We start from the raw sequence: 27,486 nt of genomic DNA on the forward strand, positions 1-27,486 counted from the left end.
TTACGGAGTAGAAATCAGCATCTCTGGCTAACAGCAGCTGCAATTCTTACAATGACACATCGTTATCCTGAAAAAGACTTGTAAAATAGCTGTTGTCATATACTGTCTCCAAGGTCCAGTTAACGATTGGGCTTGGCGATATCTTCTATCAACACACTCACTCAACTTTTGTTTTCCACTGCATCCTCCCTCCATTACTCCCTTGCCGACATGATAAAGAGATGATCGAGCACATTGTTTTTCTGTCAAAAATACATCACACGCAGTCGTGTATCATCTCAAACCCACATACGCTCAGCAGCACCACAAGACCACTTATATAAGCGTCCGTGCCCAAACACAAACTAAAAGTAGCCCACTTGCAGCTTGTGTTGCAGTTGCTGAGTGCTCTGATACTTCCAGCCTCAAGTTTTTGTGCACTTATGTGTTGCACAAAATAAATTACAATAAATGATGTCTCAGATTTGATTACTGCTCATATCTTATGAGCAAACATGAAATTTAAAATCTGACACCTAAAGTCTGCAACAATGAGCCAGTGGCTGTTTTATTTTTAAATAGAGGTACTGCTTAAAGTGATGGAATTCTGTGAACAGTGTTTATAGGGATGTACCTTTCATGAATGTTTGAATGGGCACAACTAGCATTTTACATTCTTAAATAAAAAATCAATTGCCTATTTAAATAACATGAATCAAATAAAGTGCTCTATCGAAAGTAACAGACAACTGATTATAAAGAGTCATACGTAATTATCCGACTAAAACTTAACAATAGAATAGGAGTATTGCCATAATACTTGTTGGATTTAAATATGACAGTCATGATGATTTTATTAAATAAAAAAGAACCAGAAATTAAATGTGCATTTTTTTTAGTTCTTATGAATAATTAAGCTTTGTCTGAAGGCCTAGCACACCCTGAGGATTCAACACTGCCTAACACATTATACATACACTGTATAAATGTGTGTTTTCATTGTAGTATGTGTTGGCTGAAGTTATTTCTTATCCTCTTTCATAAGACACATTTCATCTGTTGTGCTAAACAGCTATACCGTTTCATTACCCTCTGTCTCACAGCCTTGAAACTACAAGTGTATTAGTACAGCTCAGAATTCTTGTTAAGTACAAAAGCCCTGTGGCTGGATAAAGAAGAAAGACAGAACCATCTGGCTTTCACTTGCTACCAGAGGTGAAGAAAAAAGTGTACTTTTTTCAGGGTGGACTTTTTCACAGTGTGGCGCATCCAGTCTCCTTTTAAATGTATAACAAAGCACATGCTAACGTTACACTGAGACAATGCATAGCACCCATAATAAATGTCTAATGGGACATCTCTGCATTGCCCATCTACTGTTAGCTACCTGTGCTGATAAATTTCTCTTTAATCTGACACGAGGTGCATTAGTGTCTCAGTTGGAGAACTAATGTCTGCCATTAGCTCCCGCCGCCCCGCATGTGCTGCCATTGCCGCGCCAGCGGCCGCTTAGCATTCACTTAACAACAGCTTCTGCAAGGTCTCGGTGTCTTACTTAGGCCTATGTCCATGCATCAAACGCACTGGTCTCCTGGGTGCGAGATACTTTTAGTTTCCATTTAGCTTCAGTGCACTGGGGAGTTCATATAACATGGATATTGCATGCTTAGTTTAGGTTAGTCAGGCAATGTGCATAAGTTCAGTGCTAGTCAGCCAAACTATTGTATTTTTTTGTGTTTTTTAAGTGGTGTTTGTCTAGGGTGAGTTCGTTCTGCCCAGTGCCGGTGCAGCATGTTCCGATACCACCACAATAATAATAACACCATCAGGAGTGCGTTATCTCTGCACTCCTTCTGTCGCTCATACGCCTTCATGTTTCATTCACCCAGCGCCTGAAGACATCTGCCGTACCTTCTCAGTGACACGCATACAACGTGCAGTTACACACACACACACTGATCAGGTTCAGTTGCTGTGGTTGCGACTTTCTACTCTCGTGAAAAAAGCCTTTACTGTTTCTCTTCCGATTCTGTTCTATGTCAAGAATGGCTGAAAGTGATCTATTCTGAGTTTGATGGCTGTCAAGTTACGCTGTCTGCCAAAAGTTTGGGGACATGAGCTTTTCAACATGTTTTTAAATACAGATGAGAATATTTTCTTTGTCAGTGTGTGTATTAACTAAGCATAATAAACACTGATCAGGTTGTGACAGCACTGTCTTGGGAATAATGAAAACAGAAGGAACAACTGACAAAAAATCTTGGGAACAATGGAAAACCTGCACATTTTACCCCCTTGTTGTCATGTCAGCACCCATCAGCACTTGAACCTTTCAGCTGTTTGGATCACCTTTTGTGCTTTGTTATACTTTTAACAACAGCTTGGAAAAGAAAATCATTATTGCCATAGAAAAGAAAAATCTAGGAGGAGGTCTCCTTAATATCTCTGTAGTCTCTCCAGACAATAGTGAGATCAGATGGAAAGATAAAGGACACTTTTGCGTAAGTCTCTTGCTGCTTAGATAGTTCTCCTGAGCAAAAGAGCCCAGTAATCTCACATGAACTTTAGTAGAGATCTTAATAATGTCACGCATTGTGCTCAGATTTATTGTGATAATAACGTTTATCTGCAGCAGACAGGAATCTAACTATTTATCATCCAAGACTAAGAACCTTCTCACTTTTGATGCTGTGGAAAACTACTGTAATTTTTTTGATCTGGACAAGAAGTATCTGTCTCTCTCTTTTTTTTTTGTATGATCCTTTTTCTCTTATGGAATTTTAAGACAGCATTTGTCATAAAAGAGCAACACTTGAGCAGTAAAATTTTCTTTTGGGTTTATGCAAAACCCACTTTTCAACCACATGAAGACACTTTGATTAATAAGTAAATGAGAGCCAGATGTATGTTCAAGCACAGGCGCAGCATTAAGTGTGCTTTGATGCAACCACAGTATGCATTCCAAATGCACCTGAAATTAGCATTCGATGAGATAAGAAGGCTGCAGCTGCACACAGGACTACAAACTGCATACAGTCCCACCTACTAACTGCACACTCATGAGGTACTTCTACTCAGTAAATACAGGGCAACTGAATGAGTTATTCTTAGATTACAGAAGTGTTTAAACAAAAGTTTGGACCTCTTGGCAGGTACTTGCCGTTTAAGAAATTATTAAAAGGTGCAGTGAAGTAGTGGTGCCATCAAACCTTGGGACAAAAAATAAGAAGTTTAGTGCTGAAGAGTTAATAAGTGACATTCTGTTCTTTACCAAAACTTTCTACACAGAAAAAAGTTGTTAAATTTGCATATTTTAAATGTCAACATTAGTTCCACAAAAATTGAATAATATATATTAAGTTAAATTACTAACACATAATTATTATGTCGATATAACATATTTCATTCTTGGTAAGCCAATATACGCAGTTGAATCTTGTACATTTAAACTTTTTTTCAGTGTACAGAAGTGTATTTGTGCTCCAGCTTTAAAAAAAAATAAATAAATAAATAAAACTTTTGTATTACACGGACTGCACATGTATTGCAGTAGCATCATGCCATACACTGTGCTGCCTCTCACACACATACCTCTGGTTTAGTTATGATTTCTGCTTCACTGTTTCCCACTCTGTAAGTAACACAGCTTTGAAGCGCTAATGGATATTTTGCCTGTTTTTTAAAGACGGAGAAAAATCCATTCCAAACTGGCTGCTGCTAGTTGCTGAAGCTTTAATAAATTGAGCAGAATATGTGATCATTCACACTTCCAGTATCACCTTCTATTTACAACACAATCCTCCCACAAATGCATATGCATGAGGGAGAAAAACATGTTTTGTGGTTTTCTGTGCATAAGGTCCATAAACTGGTTCTTGTGCCAGTTCAGTATATAACATACAGTAAGAATGCATCTGATTTGTGTCTGAAACTACTGCATCATGCCCTGAGTATTGTAAAATATGCCCAAATTATCAGTAAATCTGTTGATTATGCCAGAAAAATATTTACAGATATTTTTTCGTACTTAATTGTAAAGTAACAGGAAAAAAATTAAAATCTGAAACGGTAGCGTGGTGCCCCCGATGTAAAAAGACTGATAAGCACTGCGTTTTTGAAATGCAGGATGCTAATTCAGAGTTGGAATTATGTTATCTCTGCTATGAATGTTGTACCATTGTGCGGCAAGAGACCACATCAGTTTTTTTTGTTTTTTTTTTGTTTTTTTTTAACTGAAGTGGGCAGTTATTGGCTGAGTGTGAATTACAGTGCTAGTTTTAGTTTGGAATTGCGGTGTTGTTTGTACTGGGTTTCATTACTTACACTGCCTTTGCCTGAGATGTATGCCGCAGCGGTTTATGGTTCTTCCGTGACTGTACAGGTGTAAACAGGACAGGTGAGATATGAGGTCCGCTGATGTGTGGCGGCTTGATGTGGTCAGTATTTATGAAGCTGAAAGCGGGGTGGGTGGAGGAGCTGACACAGAGCAAAAGAACACGAAAGATCCTCGGGCACTTACTCACCGGAATGGAGAGACAGACATGTTGGGTCCTGACAGCTGTAAATGTCAAGAGGATAGCTAGGGTGAATAAGTATTCCACACTCTGTGTGAATGTGTGTGTGTGTTTGTGTTATTTTTAGAGCTGACCAATATAGACAAAACACCATATTACGATTATATTGCTGCATACAGAGATTGCAATTGCTTTACAGTATAGTAAAAAAACATTGGTATAACTTTGGTGTTCAAAATGCCATGTTGTGCTTATGGTACAATGTGCTGTGATTGTGGTACGCCTTGCAATATATTAATAATGCATTGAAAAATAGATTGTTATGCATTATGACTGAATGTTAAAAACACATTCATAGGTTTTGAACAAAGGTCCTGGTTTGTTGGACCCTATGAAACAAGAGCTTATCTAAAGTGAATAAGTATTCTTGTTTGCATGTGTGCATTATACCATATATATCACGTTGTGATATACCATATTGTGATTATTCTGCTACATACTGTGATTGTGATACACCTTGAAATGTACTTAAACACATTAACAAAACCTTGATGTACCGTGACAAATAATTGGCCAGCATTATTTTAACCAAAATTATTTATTTATTTAGTTTTTTTTTTTTTCCTCTCTATGAAAGCCTTGACTCATACAGACGCCCACAGAACACTCATCTGGAGCGTCTGCGATATATTGCAGCCATCTGTGATACAGCATTGCCAAGGCCAATATTACAATTAAAGAATGATATATGGTGCGGCCATAGTTTTTATGGGCGGTGAGGCGATGACCATTCTACCGTCTGAATAAGTCATGGAGTACAGCTAACCTTGTATGAATGAATTATCTGCTATATTGCACTCCTCACTTATTTATAGCATCAACTTGCTTGTGAACTTGTAGCTGTAGTTCTCTGCAGTAGGGTAGGTGGATCCATTCATAGTTGAGCCCAGTTCAGTATGTGATCTATGATTTGTTGTAGTAAATTCACTATTGTGTTGTGAAGGCACAAATATGATTTAAATGGCTGTTGTGTTCATTAAAGGAGCAGTAGGCATGTAGTTTTTATTCAGTGAAGTTATTTCTGTGTTGTTTTGTGATGTTACTGACAATCATTTATAGAATATGAGGCCTAGAAGAGAAAATAACAACAGAAAGAAAGACAAAATGTGCCTAGCAACGTGCAAAATCAAACAGGAGTGTCTCAGCAGTGTTCTTGACAATATCTGAAACACACACACTAACGTTCGATTGCCACTAAAAATAAAACATTGGAACGCCACTAATAAACCTGATAAGAATACCTAAAGAAGCATTGCAAGTATTCAGAGATCTTTGCGTATGTGAAGGCCAGGCCTCATTATCAAACTTCATCACATTCCATCAGAATAAATGTATTATTTCTTTTATTTTGCTTTTTAAACTTCTTGAGTTCTTCATTGGAATGTTATGGCCTTCTGAGGTCAGTGTTGAGCCTTGTATTGTTTGGCATCTGCTTGATTAGTCCAAACCCACGTCAACGCACCAGCTGACCAGGTTTAGTAGGTGTGTTAGAGCAGGTAAATGACAGCTCTGTGTTGGGTCCTCAGCTTTCCAGGAGTGGAGCTGAGCGCTGGATTAGTGTATGCTTCAGACTGAAACTTCTTTTGAGGAAAAGGTGATGATAATTATTGCTGGATGAAATGTCCAACTTGAGATTACACACATGAAGGATTAAGACAAAAGGATACCGTCCACCCTTTGTCTTTATTACTCCTTCCATTCTTTTCAGAACACTAACTTTTAGTTTTTCAAAGAAATCTACAGGGATATTTTTCCACACTGTCAAAGTTTAGTCTTAGAAGTTGGTTGCCTTTACTGTTTGTCACAATACAAGTAATCCCAATTACAAATTTAGACCCATCGGTCCATACAAACGTACTCCACATCTCAGACATTCAGTTTCAGTGTTTTAGGTTAGTTTTTTGTCTTCTTTTGTCTATTTGCTTTTCTTGGTAAAGGCTTTGTGACAGCTACACATCCTCTCAGACTCATAGCATTGAGTTGTCTTCTCACAGTGGAAGGAAGGACAGAAACACCTGTAGGTTTTTCTCTCATCTGTCTTACAGATGAAAGCTTCAAGAACTGTTTTTCTGATGATGTTAGGAGTCCCATTTTCTCTGTATTGTTAAATGTTTTCTTGAACCCCAATTTTGGAAAGAGTTTCCAAAGAGTATCTGCAGGGAGGTAACCAGCATATGTGCAAAGATTAACACATGTTTTCAGGTTTGATGAATCAGTGAGTGAATGTAAGAATGTTCCTAAAGCAGTGTGCCTGCTAGATGCTTTCTGTGTGTTACCGTACAGTAAGCCCTAAATTACGTTTAGTTCCTTCTTGTTAGGAAGAGACAAAGACAGTAAGATTTTCACCACCAATCAGTCACACCTTTTTGAAATTTTGACAAAATTTGTGAAGATTTCCATTAAACCAGCCAAAATAACTGAGTAGAAGTCATTGTTTTTTCAAATATCTTTTTAAACCCTCTCAAATACCCAGTAGTCTACAGGAAACATTCTATCAGTGACAACTTCAAACTAGGTTCTCCTCTAATTAATCTATCATACACCAAATCAAGAGAGAAAAATGGAAAGAGAAGTGCTCTGTACTATATTTCACTGAGTAGTGAAGCGGTGTGTTTGAGGTTAAAGTGATGTGTTAGCATCAAATAAGTCATTATATATATATATTTTTTTTTTGGAGGACACTCGCTCCCTAAGCAACTATGCTCTAGAGACAACATCATACTCTCTTTCTCTGCTTCTCATTCTCTTTCTCTTTCAGGCTTCCTTTTCAACAGTCTGCTTGCTGAGACCTCTAAGATACTTTATATTTTATTTCTCAAAATTGCATTTGGCCCTTCAGACACTTGGGTACCAATACGCTAGACACCAACTTTGCAAGGACATTTTTGCTAGACTAATAAGAATGCAGTGCTGATTCACTTGAGAGTGGCATATAAACAAATGGTACTTGATATTCTTCACTTGTGCTAAAGTTAGTTAGCAGGATTTTTTTTTCTTTCTCTGCTTCTGCATCTGGTGTTTCTGATTGAGGGTTTTTGTTTTGCAGAACATTACAAAAAGACCAAAAGTACTGAAGTTTTCACACTTGAAGTGGAAGTATACTGATAGATAATTACATAAAGAGAAGTGAGAGTAGCCACACACATCATTACTGAGCACAATTAAGTATAGCAAATACATGTTTAGACTGACTTTTTACATGTAGTATAAGACAGAATACTTTACTACCTACATTTTGCAGTTTACTGTTTATAAATCATGAGTAATAATGGGTTTACACAAAGAGGGGAGCAAGGCACAGTGTAGTTTGTTTTTGCTCAGTCATTTTAAACTATTTGTGCAAAATTAGTATACTTTTAATATACAATCTGCACAGCTCTGATGTAAATAGAAAATAAAACCTTGTTTGATAACCTGTCATTTTAGCTGAAAGTGACTTGAACTTGACTTTAACCCTGGGATTCAACTGTACAAGCTGAGTGGCTAGTTGTACAATTTTCTAGAAAAGTCTGGTAAGTAGTTGCCAAGACTCCATATAATTGTCAAGTGCTGCTTCATTTATTTTTTACTACAGTGGAGCAACATGTATCAACAAATAAAACTGAAATATATTTTACATACGTGACTTCTTCAATGCATTTTTTGATGAATCTGTGAATAGAAAGTTCAGGGATTGTTTTTTTTTTTATTTTTGAATTTATATGGGGTATATGAACTGTAGTGAGTGATGTAACAGAGGACAGGAGATTTTTAGCTGCTATGCGCTTCAGCACTCAGCGGCCCCGCTCTGTGAGTTTGTGTGGTTTACCACTTTGTAAGTAAGCTGTTGTTGCTCCTAAAACCTCCATTTTTGCTATAATAGCACTTACAGTTGGCCAGGGCAGATCTAGCAGGGCAGAAATTTCATGAACTGATATGTGGCGAAGGTGGCATCCTGTGATAGTGCAACATTTGAAGTCAGTGAGCTCTTCAGTACGACTTATTCTACTGCCAGTGTTCGTCTATGTTCGAGATTCCATGGCTATGTGCTTCTGGCCATGTAGCGTATCTGTTGGTTAGCTGTCAGAATTTGCAGATCGCATTGCTATTGCTGTTGCCATAAGCATGTTTTGCTTGGATTTGTTCAACTACATATAAATGGCATGTTCCATATTAATCAGCATTAGGTTGCGCCCATCCCAATTGATTGGAAATTATGTCACAGCCAACTTATGATATATACAGCATCAAGTAAAACGAGAGCCATAGTAGTATCCAGTTTATCAAACTAACGCAGTCTTCCTAGGCAAGAAAAAAACATTCTGGCATTCTACTATGAGTATAATTTGCTTTTAACCTTTTAACCTTTCATAGCTAGCTAAACTATGACTGAAGGCATAGATATAACATTAACTACTCCATTTCTTTCATACCTGGGAGTGGTTATGGTTAGAAGGGGTATCATAACAGATAACTGCCTTTGTTCTGTGATGTTTGTATTGAGGCATGTGTTAAACCAGAAATGACAGTTCTATTCCTATTCTCTACATTTGCATTTGTGTTTGTGCGTGTGTGTCCATGCACATGATTATTTGTCTTGGTGGAGGGCTGCAGAGAGACAGAGAATCATAGTAACAGATGTGAGTGAAGTCTGGAACAAACGAAGTGAAAATCACAGATGGTTAAAGAAAGGAGGTGGAGGGATTATAGACTTCACACATGTAGACGACGATGCTTCTGCTGATTCTGCTGATACATCGTTGCATATCTTCCTGCATCATCTCGCAGACAGCACTGTTCTCCCTGACAACGTAATGGCTGCAGGGTTAATCGCATCATCCATTTTGGTTGGCTGTTGTTGAGTCATCTCTGAATCCTTTATAGCATAGATGGTAGGGTCATAGATCATAAAGACAAGATGTGATGATTCATCTGTCTTACATGTGAAGAACCCAGAGGAATCTGTCTGTATTGAACCAGGCCTACTTAAATGTGTGGATTCAACAAGCAGTTTAAAAGCCCCTAACTGAAACAGATGTCTCTGTTGGTGGTATCCTATGCATAGTATCATCTCATTTCATATATATATATGTATACATATATGTACATGTGTGTGTGTGTGTGTGTGTGTGTGTGTGTGTGTGTATATATATATATATATTATAATGCGCCAACATTTGGACGGGCTGCTTGTTGTTTTTGTTTTCAATTTACCTTCTCAGCATCTGCCTTCCTTAACTGCCTCTCTCAGTCGGCCTCGTCCGTCCCCTCTCCCTGTGCTCCTCTAGACAGCTGCATTGGATTTTCGCTCCGTTCAAAATGAATCGAGTCACTGTGTTTTGTAGTAACGAGCTTTGTCGATTGCCTAAATGTAAGTATGCACAATTTACGCCGCTGCCTTGGCCATTTGTGGAATGCCTTAACATTATAAACAAATAAAAAAGCACTATCGCCTGCAGGCTCTCACGGTGAACTAATACACTGTGGTGACTGGTGGCTGTGCAATGAGCATAAAATCCAACAGACCCCCATGTGGTGGAGGAAGGAGGCATTTTTGCAACCATTTCCATCAATATGTGTTGTAATGTCTGGGCTTGAAACAGTACACTTAATATTAGAACCACTGGTGCCACCACTCTACTGCTGCTATCAAAAAGAACTGGTGCTGACACTACAACTGCTTTTAAATGACTCCTAAAGCAATTGTAGCCACCATTACCAGCAGAGCGCTTTTTTTTTTTTTGCTGTTGGTGTACTTCAGTGGGGACTCACTTTGTGGAGTTTTGAGGTGACTTTATTGTTCACAGTCACTGTAATACCTTCCACTGTATCTTTTGCACACTGGCTGTTTTGTCAGTAGGGGAGTAGATGACTTTGACCTGGAGCAATGGGGGTCCCTCTTGTGGTTCCTATGTCTCTCCACTGGCTGGGGGTCAAATCTTTTCACACCTGTGGTGTCAGGCCTCCCAGGAGGTCCCAGTCACCGTTAACCTTCCATTGTCACTTCCCGCTGCGCCAGTGGTCCTTCAGCAAAAGTGGAAGGTCACATGTATCGTCCAGAGAAATGACCAGCAGTGGCTGCCTGCATTCCTCATGTCTGGACAGAAATGCTTATGTGCCAGAAAACTATGTCTTAGGGCGCACATAAAACAAACAGAGAGGAGTCTTTCCTCCTTTAATATTAACATGGAGGGTAATCAGTTTTAAAACCTTAAATTAGGTTCCTGTGCTCACATGCATCGGAGCAAGTTCTTTCCAAGCCGCTCATCTCTCTGGTATGTCTTGTTTTATTGGAGTGTGGAAAGATCCAGTCTATCTTCGGGAAGGCCCAGGGTTCCTTTCCATCCTCTGCAACTTAATAGGGAATCACTCTCGCTTATCCTTCTTTTCATCCTGAATTTGTTCCTTCCCAAAGATGTCCGTCTTAATGACGCTAAATCTAGCATGCTTAATTGGACCAGTGAACTATGTCATTGGTGCTGGAACTGCATTTCTATTGGCCCCTGAGGCAATCATGGTGCAGTGACACCGGGCAGAGAGAGAGAGAGTGAGAGAAAGATATGCAGGCAGTCCCAAAGACAAAGAGAGTGAATGCTCATATTGCTGTGCAGGACTTTAGCTCGTCAATTGTATTGGCACTCAGTTATGGAGCATGCTCTCCAGCCTCCGTGACTGGGTTTTATATAGAATGTAATGTGTTTGAAGAGTAATGTGCGTAATATGCGTGGCACAGCTGGGCAGAGTGAAGTGCCCTTGGGAAGCAGTGCCGGCCCGCTGTATCTCCCACCAAATTTTCTCTCCCTGTGCTTTCACGCTCTTCATTAGAGCTCCTCCAAACAACAGCCTCTCATACGCTTTAGAGTGGATCTGTACATCTAGGCCTGCATGGTTTTTACTACAGTATGTGTAGAGTAGGACCTTTATGAAGCCATTATGCAACATACAGGCATGTTCCTTAACATGAAATATTAGCTCTCCTTGATTAATTTTTCTTATGTATTCATATTCAGACAAATTGTTCAATAATGACATTTATACAGTTTTCCCCTTAACTCAGATTGAATCGACAAAGACAAGTTTGCTGCTTTTGTTTTGCACTGGAGCTAGAAGGCTAAAGTAGGGGGCACACCATAACACATTTTTGTTTTTTTGCTAAATAATTTTAAATATGTTTGTGCAATATTAGTAATTTTTTATACAAGCAACCTATACATATCTGCTGTAAATGAAAACTTTGTTTTGAGCACCTACTGTTTATGAACAATTCAACCGAAAGTGCGTGTGCAGACATTACAACTAACCTAAAATTGTAACAGATGAAGAGGCTAGTAGCTTTCACTAAAAGTCAATCAAAATGGAAAAAGTAAATCAATGCAAAACATAAATGCTTTAATACAGTTTAATTTTGTTTGAACCAGATGAGCTTTCCAACTTAATACACAAAATATATTTGGTGAAATAAATAGGGTAAGTTAAAAGAGGCTGTGTCAAATATGGCAAATTTATTTTTGGCAACACAGTAGAACAGCAAATATCAGCATGCTAAAGCTTCTAACAAACTATATTTAAATGTATGTGTTGGCGGGGGGTGGGACTTTTCTAAGCAATCAAAAACACTTAAAATGATAAAGATTAATAATTGAATAGTGCAAAAATAGTCTTCAAGGTAAATCTCGAGAAATGTCGGTTCAATCACTGTCAAATGTCACAAACATTTCTATGCATGACACTGCAATTTGAGAATATAAGATATTTAATTATGTTCTACTTGAATCTGTTTAACTACATACAATGTCCATGTTATATTTTACCCCACAATAGTTTTTGCCCCACTCTCCCCAAGTTAACGTGATCAAAGCTTATACCCTATCAGTTACTGTCATGCAAACTGCTTCTGAGTCATAGTGGCTAAAATAACAGAAATGTGGACAAAAATCAGACTTCCAACTGGCTGCTTCTACTGTTTTAGGTATACATTGCACTTTTGTGTATTTTATAGATAACAGTATGTCATGCAGTGTCAGAAACCATATTGGTTAGTTTAAGATTGCTTAACTCAGTAGTTTGAGGCCAAAAGGTGCTGATTTAGACATTCTGTTTGCACAGCGCTAATTGTTGGCTGACCAACTCCATTTGGCGTGAGGGGGAAAATTGTGTAAATTAGATTTTTTCTTTGCTGAACTATTCCTTTTGAGGATCTTTACAAAACTTAAGTGTATTTCCTAAGGAAATATCTAGTTGATTACTTGTGAACATGTAGGTTAAGTCCTTAGCTCCTGATGAGGCAATTTATTGTGACTCCTTATTCTCGCCGAGACGCTCTTTTGGCAGCACTGCTGCGAGCGATCAAGGCTGTTCTTGCTCCTCCCTCTCCCCAAGTGTCCTCTTCGCTTCAGTGTTCCACAGCCAGTCAGTCCAATCTACAGTAAGCTCTGGCTTTTCGTCTGACCAGCATTAATTGACTCCCTCCAGACTTATTTGCCAAAGCCCAGTCCCTGATTATGATGTCATGTGTGCAGCACAGCATGGTGACCCAGGGCCCATGGGCATTCTGGGAAAGCAAGCTTAAAAAGATCATCTGGTGACCAGTTGAACTGCTCTTTTCCTCCCTGTGCTCATAAGGCACTCATTACAGACTACAGCAAAGCATTTTACACCCTGAAATAAAGACCTTTTCCTTTCAAAGAATCTATGTGTTGTTGTTCATCACTTTTGTAATTTTTCTTTTTTTGCATTTCCGATTGTGAGACAAGGTATCTTCATTCTTAGACATCAGTCTAATCCCTGATCTTATATCTTATAGAGTTGGGATGAGGACGAGCTATGTCCTTTTCACCTGATGAAGATCAGAGATGAGTTGGCCTCCTCTTGGCACTGGCGCTGACATTTCTCTCCCAGGAGATGACTCGGTGCTGGCATTTATTCAGCGTGGAGGGGTCGCACAACCTGATCGTGGTTGTCATTTACCCCGGGGGTGTTGGGGATGCTAAGTACTGCCGTTGTGGCAATGTAGTGGGCAATGTGGCCCTGACGCTTTAATATAAAGTCAAAAAAATCAGCAGCCAGGAAAAGCCATCATGTGTCACCTCTGTCAGGGCGCTAATTACCCCCGCATCACCACTCTCCGTGCTGCCGTTTATTGCAGATTTGAATAATTCACCCAGCAGATGGTAAGAATGTCAAGCAGTGACACTGATTTATTTATCTTTACCCTTTCCCCCCCGGGTGGAGGCTACAGGCCTGTCAGCAGCGCATTGTTTTAATAACGCTGCGTTTCGCGCTGCTGGAGGGAGGAAGTTCATTTTGCTCCTCCACCCAGAGCTCAAAGCACCTTCTCCAGTCTCCAGGCCTATCTAGGCTTTCACAAAGTATAGAAGACTATTATGCACTCTTAAAAATAAGTGTTCCTAAATGGTTCTTGGCTTGAACGTACAGTTCTAGAAAAAAAGTTTTTAATCAGTCCAGTTCAGGGGTGCTGGGGGGCTGGGAAATCATTAAATTGTCCCTCCAGGACCAGAGTTGTGTACACCTAGTAGAGAGCCATTACATTATGGGAAAGTTCTTTTAAACTTTAAAAAGGCTCCTTACACTCACACATCTCATTTACAAAGTGATTCTTCAAAGAACCATCCATTGCAAGGTTCTTGAGATAACTAAAAGCGGTTCTTTTATGGCATTGCTCCACAGAACTGTTTTTGTCACCTTTATTTTTAAGAGTGTGGTGCTGGTGTCAAAGTGAGACCCATCGCACTCCTCACCTGCTGCTATTGTTACAAGCATCAACCTTGTTTTCCCTTCTCAACTCTTGAACATCCCCTAACACGTCCCCAGCATATGCTCTCCTGCTTAAGTTTAAGGTGAGAAAACAATGCCAGCTTGGTTTTGTCAGGCAAAGCTCAAGCTACACTATTTTTAAAACCGCATTTCACGCAGAGGAAGTCAGCTCCATCTCCTGTGCCCTCACGCGACAGTCCTTGGGGTTTAACCGCTGTTTAATGGCAGAGGGAGTTTGAAAATGAAACTTATTTGCCCCCTTTGCTCCCACCAGACCCATCTGATCCTGCGTCTCTATCCGTTGCAGTGTTTCTCCACCAGGCCTTAATTACCGTGTGTGTTTGCACCTCGGCTCCGGTGCTGCCGATGCTGTGACAGCCGGTGTCAGAGTCAGCCACCTCCGCCACAGCCTCAAATCCTTTTGTTTTGAGGCAGATTAAGAAGTTGAGAGCTTGGGATGAATGTGGATTTTGGGATTAGTCTAATAAACAGCCGCTCTTGTTGCGCTTCATTGTGAGGTTGTGGGATTACACTGGGTTTGGGGAGGGGGGCTTCATTTACATTTAGAGACGAGAAGAGAGGAAGAGAGGGGAAAGAGGAGAGAGGACGGGTGAGAGATGAAAGGAAAAGAGGAAAATCGTTGTGTCTGAAATTGAATGCTGCTTATTACTCTTCTTTCCCATAGTGACACACAGGTTATATACTGAGCTCCTACTTGTGTAGCACAACGTTCAGCATTTCCAATCTGAAATCAAGCCTGAGTCATGTATGTTGGTAATTATTATCTACAGAAATAGAAAGCGAGTGACCTGATTGGGTCATGAAGGTCACAAGATTTACAGGGACATCACATGTAGCCAAAACAAACAAAGCAGTTTACTTTGATAGCTTAGTATTAAAGGAACATTCCACTGATTTTTCAAAATTTCTCCACAATTCAGTCATAGAGATGTAAACAAAGTCATTCACAATATTCTGATGTCTCCTGCTGCATTATAGAGAAGTGTATGGATTTTGATTGTTTTACAGTGGTGGTGATAGGAATTAGGGTTGATAGTGTCTGTAATGCAGATATAGCCATTTTATTTGTTTGTCCAAAATGACTAGCACACCTACATGTGTCTTCTGATTTTTTTTTTGTATGTAATGTTGATAATGGTAAAATAGTAGTAAATGCAAAAAAAAGTGTTTTCTTTTGGCAATATTTTGCCTCACAGCACCCTACTATCAATGTGTTTATTAAAAAAAAAGTTTTAGTTGTAAACTTTATCACATTACTATGGTGAAACAACGTCTCATGCATCATGCATTATTTGTAACTTTTTCCTGTAATAATTTAAGAGTAAGTGAGAAAGATTTTGGATGCATTAAAGTCTTCAGTCATCTGGTTCCTATCACTACCACTGTGGACAGTTCTGACGTGGTGAGTTTCTCTAGAATTAAACTTTCCACAAACCCCAGTTAGTTCATATCCTATAAAACGGGGTCAGTTTGAGACAGACCCAACGTCATAGCCAGTTGCACTTCTAACCCTTCACCTTTTGGTGGTTAGCACACTGGCACCACCTTGCAAAAGTAGCTGTGTTAATACATTTTGAAATGTTTGTGACATAAAAAGTATAAACATCAAGTATGTTCCATTCTTAAGAATTCTATCCATATTTGAAACCGCTTTCATTTGAATCTACCATTTTTTGCTTCTGGAATAGGGTTTAACAGTGTTAGTAAACTTTGGATTTTGTCAAGATGTTGTACGGCATCCAAGTAGATAAAACCCATGCTTACTATAATGCTATTACTGTAATAAATTAATCTTATTTTGATTTAGAAGTATGCAAATTTGAATGAGGCTAAATCACATAGGAAGAAAACGAAGAAGAAGAATGGATGGAGATGAGCGAGTGGTCCACTATTGACTTTAACAGAGAAGAGGGAAGCATATAAGCAAGGTCAAATGAGATCTTTTTTCCTGCTCTAGCTATTGAGTTACCACAGGGATCAAATGCTCCTGTATTTGAAAAGACTTGGAACTACACCAAAGCTGAGCAAACTGTCTCTCGTTTTACGCACAGGATATTCTGCTCAGGCCATATCATATTAAAGGTGGTGGCTGCGAAGTGTTTTATAATAGGGAGCAGTCTGGATGTATTTGCTGGGTATGAATATGCCTGTTCCAACAATAGGTGAGACAAAGCAAAAGAGAGAAGATTCCTTGGAGAACTGTCAGCAAGTAGAAAGGGATGGAGTGAAAGAGGGGGAGACCGACAGACAGCGCAAGTGAGAGAGAGAGAGAGAGATGAAGCCTAATCATACTGTAGCGCCGCTCATTGTGGGCTAGTTATGACTTGGCACTGGGCTTTGTTTGGACTCAACATGGCGGCCTTGTTCCAGCTGACGCCGTGCCATGGCCAGGCTCTGCCCCGTAGGCCGCACCTCCATATCGGACGTGATTAATGACCCCTGCCCGGGAGAGGATCCACTCATTAAAATCTCAATCGAAAGCCACACAGTGCTGCTCTGTTCTACCTTTCCTCGCCGTTAATGCTGCAAAACAATTTCACATTTGTTCTCTTTTTTGGGCCACAGGGAAAGATGGTAATTGATATCTGAAGTAAGAATGACACAGCAGACGAGACACACTCGTGAATCATCTCATCTGTAGTCCTTCCATGCTGGAGGGACATCTACCACCCTCTGTTTTTCCCTCTCAAAGGACATGCAAACGGCTTGTCCTGGTGGGACACAATTACGCATTAGTTGCCAAAGTGAACAGTCTGGACAGCTAATTCCTCTTAAGATATACCTCTTCGCATCCTCCTCGCTAAAGGTAATACACACGCCTCTACATGAGAGCTCCTAATTCCAGATAAACGTGCAAACAGGAGCCCAGATCAAAATCATTCTCCTGGTACCAGAAGGGAATACTGAACTGCGTTTTGTAAGCAAACATTTCTGTTTTGGTGTGAAATGCTTTTTATGTTAATTAGAACGCTGGCTTGCAAGCATTTGCAGCATATCACAGCAGCCTCTCAAGCATGCTTTCTGATGTTTATTAGGCTTGTTAAGGACGTCACAAGCGGAAGGTAACTTAATTGAGTACTGCAGGTATTGCAGAAGGTTAATTTTTGAAAAGGGTGAATTTCCATGGAATGTGTTTTGTTATTTTCAAAAAAGATATTTTCTTACCTGTTCTTAACCCTATTCGACTGAGATTTCCAAGAATTTGCCAAGAAAGTACAATTGGCCTCGCTCTCTGGGTGGGTAGGACGGCCCCGCCTTTTCCCCCTATTACTTAGTGCAGACGTCTGTTAGCTGACATTACAGAATTCACTGTTTTTTTTTTAAGAAGCTTACATCCAAGCTCATTCAGAGTGCAGTTGAAGTCGATAAGAGCATATCGTTGATTTGTTTAATTAAAGTAACAGAAAAACATTAGTTGTGTTAGTAGTTCAGGTTCTTTGCATGTCAAATACAAGCAACAACAGTGGAAAACATTAAAAAAAAAAGTTGGAAGTAAACAAATTTTAAAACCATTCACTTCCCAGTCCATACAGTCTATTTATGGAAACTAAGCTGCAAAAACAGCCCATTTTGAATTCATTGATTCTGTGATGTCTCAAGAACCAAATGATTTTCATATATCCAGCCTTTCAGCCTACAGCTGCTTAGCTCTGCCCATTCACATTGAAGTTCTAAGGAGTGTTTCAGCTCTAAGTGGTTTTTGAATCAGGCACAATACAGGATAGAGCTCATTTATCTTATATCAGTCTTAAATTAACAAATCATTAACAAAAACAGCCTACTTACTTATAAGGGATAACAAGAGGATGAAAAATTGTCATGAGAACAAAAATTATGACTATTTTTGGTACATAAATCCACATAAATGTTCTAAGTATATTATAAAATACAAGTGATGGATATGTAGGATATGGGCCCTTTTGTAATGACAAGAAGAATAAGAAGACATTTTTTCAGATACAAATGTTCTCAAAATGTAAATTAGAATGATCTGATAGTCATCACTGAATTTGAATTTTAAAATTCTAAATAAAACTGGCAGAACGCCATCCTGAATCATGCAAAAGTTTCAAACTGTGTGAGAAGGTGCTCAGTAAAGCACTTTGTGTTCACCAAACGTATTACAACATGCTATTCTGAGTGAACACGTGCCCCGTTGTCATCTGTGCTTTGACTAATTGGAGATTGTGTTGTGCAGTGAAACAGCTGAGCTGGGGGCAAAACGTGTAAACAAACAGTGCTATCTTCGCTTGCCGCAAAACAGCACCACGAGACAAAATATATCTTATCTGCTTCAAAGTGAGACCCCTGCAAAGCTGTCAGTCAAAACATATCAGCGCAATAATTCCTAACCTCAAAAGCATATCCATCGCCAACGTAACGAAATAGTTTCCCCTAGTAGGAAACGTGTCAGACAACAAGGCTGTAATTTTCCATTGCTGGAAAGGACCGACGTAAACTTGTTTATCCTTGAGCTCAGTAGTTTGTGATAACAGGCTTTGTATGCTGATTGATCCTGTTTATATTATTCAAATTCAATTCAGATTTAGAATTATATGTTTCACCCAGGCCCACATGCGGGGAAGAAAGTGAGCTCTGTTAAATGTCTTTTTGCAGCTTTAATGTGCTGATTTTCTAGGAGTCACGCTAGCCATTGTGAGTTGTTTATTTTGCCATTATTGAATTAGATGACTCAGGTAATGGATGTTTTTTGAGCCGCTCTGATTGGAGGGGGAGATGTTTGGAGGTTATTTATTGCAACAGAGCAGAGTCTGAGACAAGAGGCCATGGCGATGTTTGTGCCTGCTTCCTATTTGTCACTTCATTTGGGTGACGGGGACGGATAGAACTCTGTCACCTCAGAAGCATCGTTCAAGTCGCAGCACCACTTAGGACGAAAGCCTGAAGCTAGGTTTTTGTCCAAAATAACCGTGTTTGAGCGGGTTAAGAGTTTTCTTGCATGCACTCTTAAAAATAAAGGTTCCTAATAGATTCTTGGAGGTACAGGTCTGGAAAAACAGAAAACACTTTAATTAGACAATTCATATGGAGGTTCTTTAAATGTGTATTCACTTATCTCTTTTACAAAAATGTAATCCACTAAAAGAGTCTAGGGATCCAAAAGTGGTTCTTTCTCACAAAGGGCTGGTGTTGCTGCAGGTTTTCATTCCAACAAAGCAGAAGTTGTTGAAGGCTGAGACCAGCTGATTAAACAAGTACAAACAGTTGTGCTCCTGCTTGTTCAGAATGAAAACCTGAAGTCCCCCTGGCCCCTTATGGATAAGATTGGACATCCCTGTTTTATGGCATTATCCCAAGGAGCCCCTCCGGGTACCTCTATTTTAAAGAGTGCCTGATGATTTCTGTATAACGTTACCTTTTTGACCATTCATGGTGCTGTATATCTGCTGAACTCTGTCATTTCTAAGCTTCCCCCCTTAAAAAAGTTCATTCTGGAAAGAGCACCCTGCTGTGCCAAATTTTGCGCTGTAATTTTTTAAAATTAATTTGTAACCCTCCTATCATTTTCCAATTACGCCTTCCATTTTGCTGCGATTTCATGGTCTGCTCCCTCTCACTCTTGGGAATTTGCATCCTCCGTCTCGTCTAATCTCACATGGATTTTTTGCAGCGGGTGCATAGATTCTGCAGGGTGCTCTGGCATGGCAAGATGGGTGCCATGAAATGCATATGTGAGGGCGGGCGCTTTTGCCTCTTGTGACGCATTTAACCGGCAGACGTGGGAGGTGATAATGTGTTATGTGCGTGCGTTGCAGTGTGTGTGCCTGGGTGTGCATGCACCGTGCCAGGAGCCAGTTATCATTAACCTTGCAGCACTCACCTGCGTGGGAGCTCAGTGATTGATCTCCCTGTCCTGAATTCCACCATCCCTCCCTTTCTCTCTCCTTCCCTCCTTCCTTCCTTCCCTCCATTCTTTTCTCCTGCGCTGTGTGGAGGGAGCTGGATCAGGCGAAACTGTTCCGTTATGCTCCATGCCCCCAGGTGCTCTCTTCTTTTCCACCGCTGGAATGAATTGAAGGAGTGACCTGCTTGTGCTGCAGCCCAGCCATATATTGACCCGCTTCTTCCCCATCTTACGGCATCATCTTACCACTGCACTGCTTCAGCAGCCCCCTGGAGCGCTGCTTTTCCCAGCCCCCTCCACTCCCCCACATACGCGTACCACACCAGCCATGTCACCGCACTCCTTTCAACTGTGCTTTAAAAGGCCCTGCGGCTCCAACGTCCACGCTTTCCACACATCACAACAGACTGCCCTTCATCCCCGCCGATGACAAAGTGCTTATTTGTGTGTCTAATAGGAAGAGAAATGGGTCAAAAAAAGAACAGGGGGAGGGGGTTTTTGACTTAAGAAGGTGAGACAGTTTTATGGGTTTGAGGACACATAGAAATGGTCAAACAAGCATTCCAGCATTCAGTGTAGCCGTCCACGTTTCTCTTTCTCTCATTTTGCATTCAATACCACCAATGTTTGCTGTTTAATAGTTAGTGACCTTGTTGATGAACGCCGTATTTCATTCCTTAATGGCATCTTTTACACATTAATGCCAGCACTTAATCAATGGACATTGCCAACAGATCTCAAACTGACCTTGGAGTATTCTTTTAATGAATCCTTATTAAAAGCATCATCTGCTGCATTCTGTTTTTTCTCTCTATCTCTCACTCTCTCTCGCTTTGTTTCAAGTTATCAGCAAGTGGGACGAACGATCGCAACCTAATGACTTTCTCTTTGCGCACTGTTCTTTTCAGCTTCTCAGTAAACATGGCATGGTGAATAGCTAGTGGCCATGCTTTTTGTGTAATCATCTGTTGGAGTGAAGAGAGAACAGGCCTGCTGTCTTCGCTTGCTGCGTTGTGTACACCCTGGGGCAAGCAGCTTCTCCTCCAATCATGCTAATGCAGTGGATAGTGTGGTGTGGTGGATAGTGTGGAGAGACACAATGGGGCAGCAGAGACAAACTGAGCTGCTTCTGTCCACAAGAGTACAAGCTGCTGTGTTAAAAATCTAAGTTCATGGGTTGGACGTACATTTCTACACTCTTTTAAAACCAAAAAATGCCAAACAGTGTTCTTTGAGCGATGCAATAGAATGAACACTTTCCCTAAAGAATGATTTTTGATGTGAAAATGATTGTGAGTGTAGAGAGCAAAATGCAAAAGCTCATTCACAACACAGGGTTGAGAAATCAAGTGGAAGAAACCGCTGTGTTTTTGCGTTAGCCTTAAAGAGTTAAAATTGAAAGAGGTTCTTCACACTCACACGTGTCATTTACAGAAATGGCTCTTTAAAGAACCAACCATTAGCCATATTGAGATGGAACTAAAGTTACATGAGTTCCTGGGGTAATTTCCTCTTTTACAGGTACTCCTTGTGCTTTTCTCTTCTTCCTCTAAGAAAAATACAGTCTGAATTACCTACTGTTTTTCACCAAACAAAGTGGTGTTCTTATCATTTTTATCCCGTCTGGATACACATCTCTGTTTTTTCAGGCAGATGTTGTCATGCGTTGGGGAAAAAAGATGTCTGGCTGCTGCTCCTTTTAGTTTTTGCTCTCCTAGCACATGTGTCAGAGACCTTCCTACAGATAGTAAACACTTTCTAAATCACGAAACAAGAAATTGATATGAGTATGAAATGAGTATGAGGTGCTGCAAGTGGGTATTTTAACTGATCGTCAGATTGCAGAGTAATAAAGAAGTACTGGCATTAATAACAGCAGTATAGAGTTTGGAACAAGTGAAGTATATTTTAAAAAGAAACCTTTGATAGAAGAAGGTAAAAACACTCTTTCAATAAGTTGAGGTGGTAGTATCTAGGAGTTCCCTGTGTGCTCTGTTTGTGCAGGGGCTAGGAATGTGAATTGGGGGGCCCTTGGTCTCTTAGGTTCAAATAGATGAGGTCATGTTAAAAAGAACCATATGCTCTGTCTCCTGTTTCAACAACAAGAACCATATATATATGCTGTTGGTCAGTCTGTTCGGGAGGGGACATTTAGAATTGGCACAGATCCTCTCTCAAGTACTCTATAGTGCTTGATATGATACTGTTTTACTATGTAATAAATCTTTTACTGGCAACTCAGTATCGGCGGAGTTTTTCTTCACAACATCTAAACACCATCGCCACTAAATAAACAACACAAGCATCCTTTGAAAGTTTATTTAAGGAGCCAAAAGTGGTTCTTCTATGGCAGGGGTGCACAACTCTGGTCCTGAAGGATCAGTGTCTAGCAAAGTTTGGAGGTTTCCCTACTCAGGCACACTCACTAAACCTGTCAGTTAACAGATAAGTGTAATCTGGTGTGTTTGAGTGGGTAAATCACCAAAATGTGCTGGCCGCTGGCCCTCCAAGTCCAGAGTTGTACACCCCTATTCTATGGCATTGCCCCAAAGAGCCCTTTTTGTCAACCGGTACAGTTTTACATAGCGTAAAGAAACAGGATCTGTGATCTGTACTCTGCTACTGGATTATTCCTTTTTAGATTCCATTGTAGATTCATTTAGCTTTGCTTCTTCTAGTTATTTTCCATTAGAGAATGTGATTTTCATCTTGGTTCTGATCTTGCTATGTTGTGGGAGGTTTAGACACAGGTGAGGCTTTGTGTTTTGTGTGGGTTTGAACTAGCTGTCATACTTATGCGTGCTGTCTACAGCTCTACTGATGCAGTTCAAGTTGCTTTTAATTACTGTCTAATTACCGTGAGCTAGCTTTAGCGCCAGACCACTACATTGCTTATGGCTAGAGTAGAACTGAAGTTGTGTCAATAACAGGGTGTATCACTGGAGGCGTGTGACTTTGCTACTAAACCCAGCACCTGAGTTAGCATGGTGTGAGTAGGTTGGGTGACTTATGGCCCTGTTTTCTCCAGCACACACAATCAGGCATGTGTGATTATCCTCTCCTGGCCTCCAAGGGAGCTCCTCTCATTCTGCTCCTGATAATGAGAGAGAGACTCGCAATGCCCTCAAGTCATTTCCTCTGCCTTCCTGTCCTTCCTCTGTTCCACCACCAATCCCTCAGCAGCGTTGAGCCATCACTCGCGGTGCACAGATCCGCCCTGCTCCTTCCTCTGCACTCGCCACCTTCATGACAGCTTCATGACTTTGATTAGATAATGCTTCAGTCTGCTCATGCGTGCGCACTGTGTTTTTTTGATCCATAACTCTTACAACGAAAGGTGTCAAAAAGTGATGTTTGGAGAAATATCATAGAACTAAAATTGTTTCCATAAAGAGCACTGGATAGTTCTCTGAAGTATAAGTTTTGTAAATGAGATGTGTAGGTATGGAGAGCCTTATTAAATATGTTCTGGAAAACAGGACTGCATATACAACAGTAATATTTTTAAACAAATACAACACTACAAAAAATATTAATGTCTTATAGTCAATATATTGAATAATTTTCATTGAGATAAGAAAAGAATATTATAAAAGAGTATTTAGATTATTTCTGTATTTTAAACTTGTTTTGAGTAATTTTATCCTCCTATTAAATTGACAGATAATTTTGCTTGTGTACAGAGATAATACAGATAACATTGCTTGTTTCAAAAAGTGATACTTAATACAAAAAAAGCAATTATCTGCCAGTATAATAATTCATTTCACTAGATAAAATGACTTAAAACAAGCAAATGTACAGGCGAATGCAAAAGTTTGAACATCTGTGGTGAAATGACGTTTTGCTTGTTGATTTTCTAAGTGAAAATAAGTTAACACATCCTCTACGAGAAACATTTTCTTCAAGGTGTTAAATTCAAAAGTGTATTTCCTGTAGAGGTGTGTACTTATTTTCACTTAGAAAATCAACAAAACAATTTGACCAGGGGCATCTAAACCTTTGCATACAATTATATCGACTACATTTAGGATGATTGCACTTGCCACACTATCACAGTATTGCAGGGAAATCATCACAAGATATCTTCTCCTGAGCTTACTAACACATTTAATATTGATTGAAATTTTAAAATTGAGAAATTGTTTAATATAAATTAACACAGTGCATTTGTTATTACTGCTGATAACTGCAAGGTTTTCTAAGGGTTAATTGTTATAGTTTAGTGATACAGTTGTTGTGATCAAGTTCTCTAAATGCTTTTTTTTTTTCTCTCTTGTATGTGTCTGACAGGTGAGGGACCAGACGGTTTGCTAAGACCTTCGTCTCCAGGAACGGTCAGCCCAACCGGCTACAGCAGCCATGGACCTAAAGGAGCGCAGACACCGCTCTCTGACCCGCGGCCGCTGCGAGAAAGAGCTTCAGTTCACCACCTCTTCTTTGGACAGCGAGGAGTGCCGCGTGCCCACCCAGAAATCCTATAGCTCCAGCGAGACGCTCAAGGCTTTTGACCATGAGGGCCGTCTACCCTATGGAGGCTGTGTGACTGACTTAGTGCACCATGAAGCAGACGAATACTCCAGACAGGGAGGGGGTAAGTTCACCCATACATTGCACATACTTATGCACAAAAACATTTACACACCTTGCAGACACTCTTGCCCATCAAGGATCATAATCCTTCGAGTATTGCCACCATCCATTGCTACAGATTCTTTATTCAGGGTCTTCTGAATTGTCTAGTGCTGCTTCTACATCAACAGTTAAACAGTGCGCTTCTGTATAATTCACAGCCCTTTTTTCACACTCTCTCTGGCTTCAGGTTACTAAGGGTGCTATTTTTAACTCTTGCTCTGGAGCTTTTTTAATTTTAGATTTTAGATGCATTCGCTGGACACTTTATTAGGAACAATTACCTTGTGTCTACACCCATTGTCAATTTTGTCAGGTACTCTTACCATATATGTGTACTTTTTAGTTTTTTCTTTTACATATTGTAGTCCATCTGTTTTTCTGTAGATGTTAGCATTTCTTTGCCTCTTTCATTAGTGGCCAGTACTCCACAGGACCATAAATGACTCACTGTGTCCACTTACTTGCTGCACTATTAGACGGTCTGTTAGATGCAGGTTTGATTTGTAGACCTTTGCACTAGTGCATCTGATCCAGCCAATCAAGGACTTTTGAAAAAGTCAATTAGCTAAAGCAGGTGTAGGTTACCACTCCTCTAGTCCTTCAGGGGTCAGTTTTTGGCCACAGGATGCTGTTGGCAGGATATTTTTGACTGGCAGGATATCGCAAAAATATTTGCTCAGTGGTGGTCCTTTATGGTCCTGATCATTGATGAATGGGGCACAGAAAGGCTAATAAATTTTGTGGAGATTGGCTGTCATTTGTAATTGTAGAAATAAAAAAATGCACCTATATGGTGAGTGGACCTGATGAGATGGACAATAAGTGTAGATAAAAGTTGGTATTACTGTTGGTTATAATTTGCATATTCTTTATTTCGTTAAATATGTGCTGTTAACCTTTTTATTACACTTAAATGTTACTTTTTTCATTAGTTGTATTAAACATATACATATTCTGTATGATTATGGGTCCAATTACAAAGCCTTACTGAGAAGTGATAAAACAGGTATTAACTGAATAATCACAAACTGTGCACCTATAGACCAGGCTTATAAAAAAACAATCTGTCTTATTAACTCTAAAATGTGAGTCTTGAATCTAGATCACTATAAAACATTTATTCTTATCCTTACACGTATCTTCTATCCTTTAACCTGTCTCTCTCAGCTCTCTCTCAGTATTTATTGTGTAGAAGAGTTGTTGTGGCTGAAACCGAGTAGCCAACTTGACATGTGCATGTGTGTTGAATAGCAAAGGTGTGAAACACAGACTTCCAGCAGCCTCATTCCACCGATCCTGTAATCTGTTACTGAGTGGGTTACTGTAGCCATTCTTGTTGCTAATCCCTTAGCTCGGTGCTTATGCATGTTACAGGAGAGGCATGTAAGCTGATCTTTGTCCAGACTCTTGAGTTACAGCAGACACCTTTCAGTGAACCTATTGCTGCTCTGGATATGTCACCTGTTCCTATCAGCCATCCTCTGACCAGATGCCACTGATTAGCTGTCACCTGTTACTCTGTCTTAGCCCTCATTTAGAGGGCTGTCTCAGTCCTGGGCCAAGCAGGGATGAAAAGCAGACTGTAGGCTGAAGTATATTTAAATATCATGGCATTTTTAGAAGCATTAATACTAGCGGTCGTCTGCTTGTCTTGCAAGGCTTAAATAGTTGGTTTGGGTACATTTATTGTGTCACAACATTGAGGAGTAAGAAGAAAATTGCTTTGAGGAGTGTGAAAAAAGAATCTTTTAAACATGAAAGGAGCACAGAAACTCTGTTCTTTGATGTCAGTACCTGCAGTGGTCTAAGGCTGGCAGTCAAGGGCCTGCTTGTTCCTCTGCTAGTCAGAGAAGTGTCCTAATCTGCACTTTCTGCTGAATCAAGAAAGCTTGCGGTAACAGGCCTGGCCACTAGGAGCACTGTATCCCACTACATCACCTCTTTTCCAACTTGTGTGCCTTACATCACTTTTCTGATTTATTTGACAGCACTAATTAGGAAAGCCAAGCACTTCACCTTGCGGCAGGTGAAATAAAAGGAATCTGGTGCTTTACAGATGAATCAGAAGAAATGAGAGCAAGCTCTGTGTCCTGATGAAATGCAGCACACCCTAATGCAGTGTTGTGCCGAGCTGGCCGTCATTGATCTGGAATGATGGTGTGGATAGGTTTTCTTTGAAAGGTGGCACCCCGTCCGCTAAGCCTCCTCTGCCTCAGCCCGCATTGATCTTGCAGTCTGAAATGGATTTCGACTTTCAATGGCATCGATCAACGTTGGAACCTGTTTTCACCACAGAGATGGAGCGTGCGGAGGACTGGGTGTGTGGAAGAGGATGGAAGGAGACTCCGGCCTTTTTTTCTTTCTCACAGGTCCGAGGAACAGATGACCCATGCATCAGTTACCCGAATGTAGTGCGGCCTGCGATGGCACTGGGGGGAATGGGGCTGAGCCTTGGCAGGAATGGTCAGCACATGTTCTGGGTGGCTGAAGTGGGGCTGGATGGATGGGCAAGTGCTGGGATAGCTCTCTCTCTCTCTTCTCAGCAGGCAGACAGGCAAGTAGGCACAGGGCTCGAGGCTGTCATCTTGATGCATCCTCTGGCTCAGTCACTTGAGGAGGTCATAGCTCAGCCACTGCAGATGCATCCGTAGGAAGTGT

The 27,486-nt window shown here is 40.2% G+C and overlaps 1 protein-coding gene across 1 annotated transcript in view; it reads left to right on the forward strand.

Moving 5' to 3' along the window:
- tenm2 (teneurin transmembrane protein 2) overlaps positions 1-27,486 on the forward strand; it is a 361,481-nt gene that overhangs the window by 38,454 nt on the left and 295,541 nt on the right. Inside the window, exon 2 of the mRNA XM_036568644.1 lies at positions 24,487-24,787. Within this exon, the coding sequence (XP_036424537.1) occupies positions 24,556-24,787 (232 nt within the window). The 5' untranslated portion in view covers positions 24,487-24,555. The remainder of the gene's footprint in view (positions 1-24,486; positions 24,788-27,486) is intronic.

This window comes from Colossoma macropomum, unplaced genomic scaffold (assembly GCF_904425465.1).
Source record: "Colossoma macropomum unplaced genomic scaffold, Colossoma_macropomum, whole genome shotgun sequence".
Lineage (NCBI taxonomy): Eukaryota > Metazoa > Chordata > Actinopteri > Characiformes > Serrasalmidae > Colossoma > Colossoma macropomum.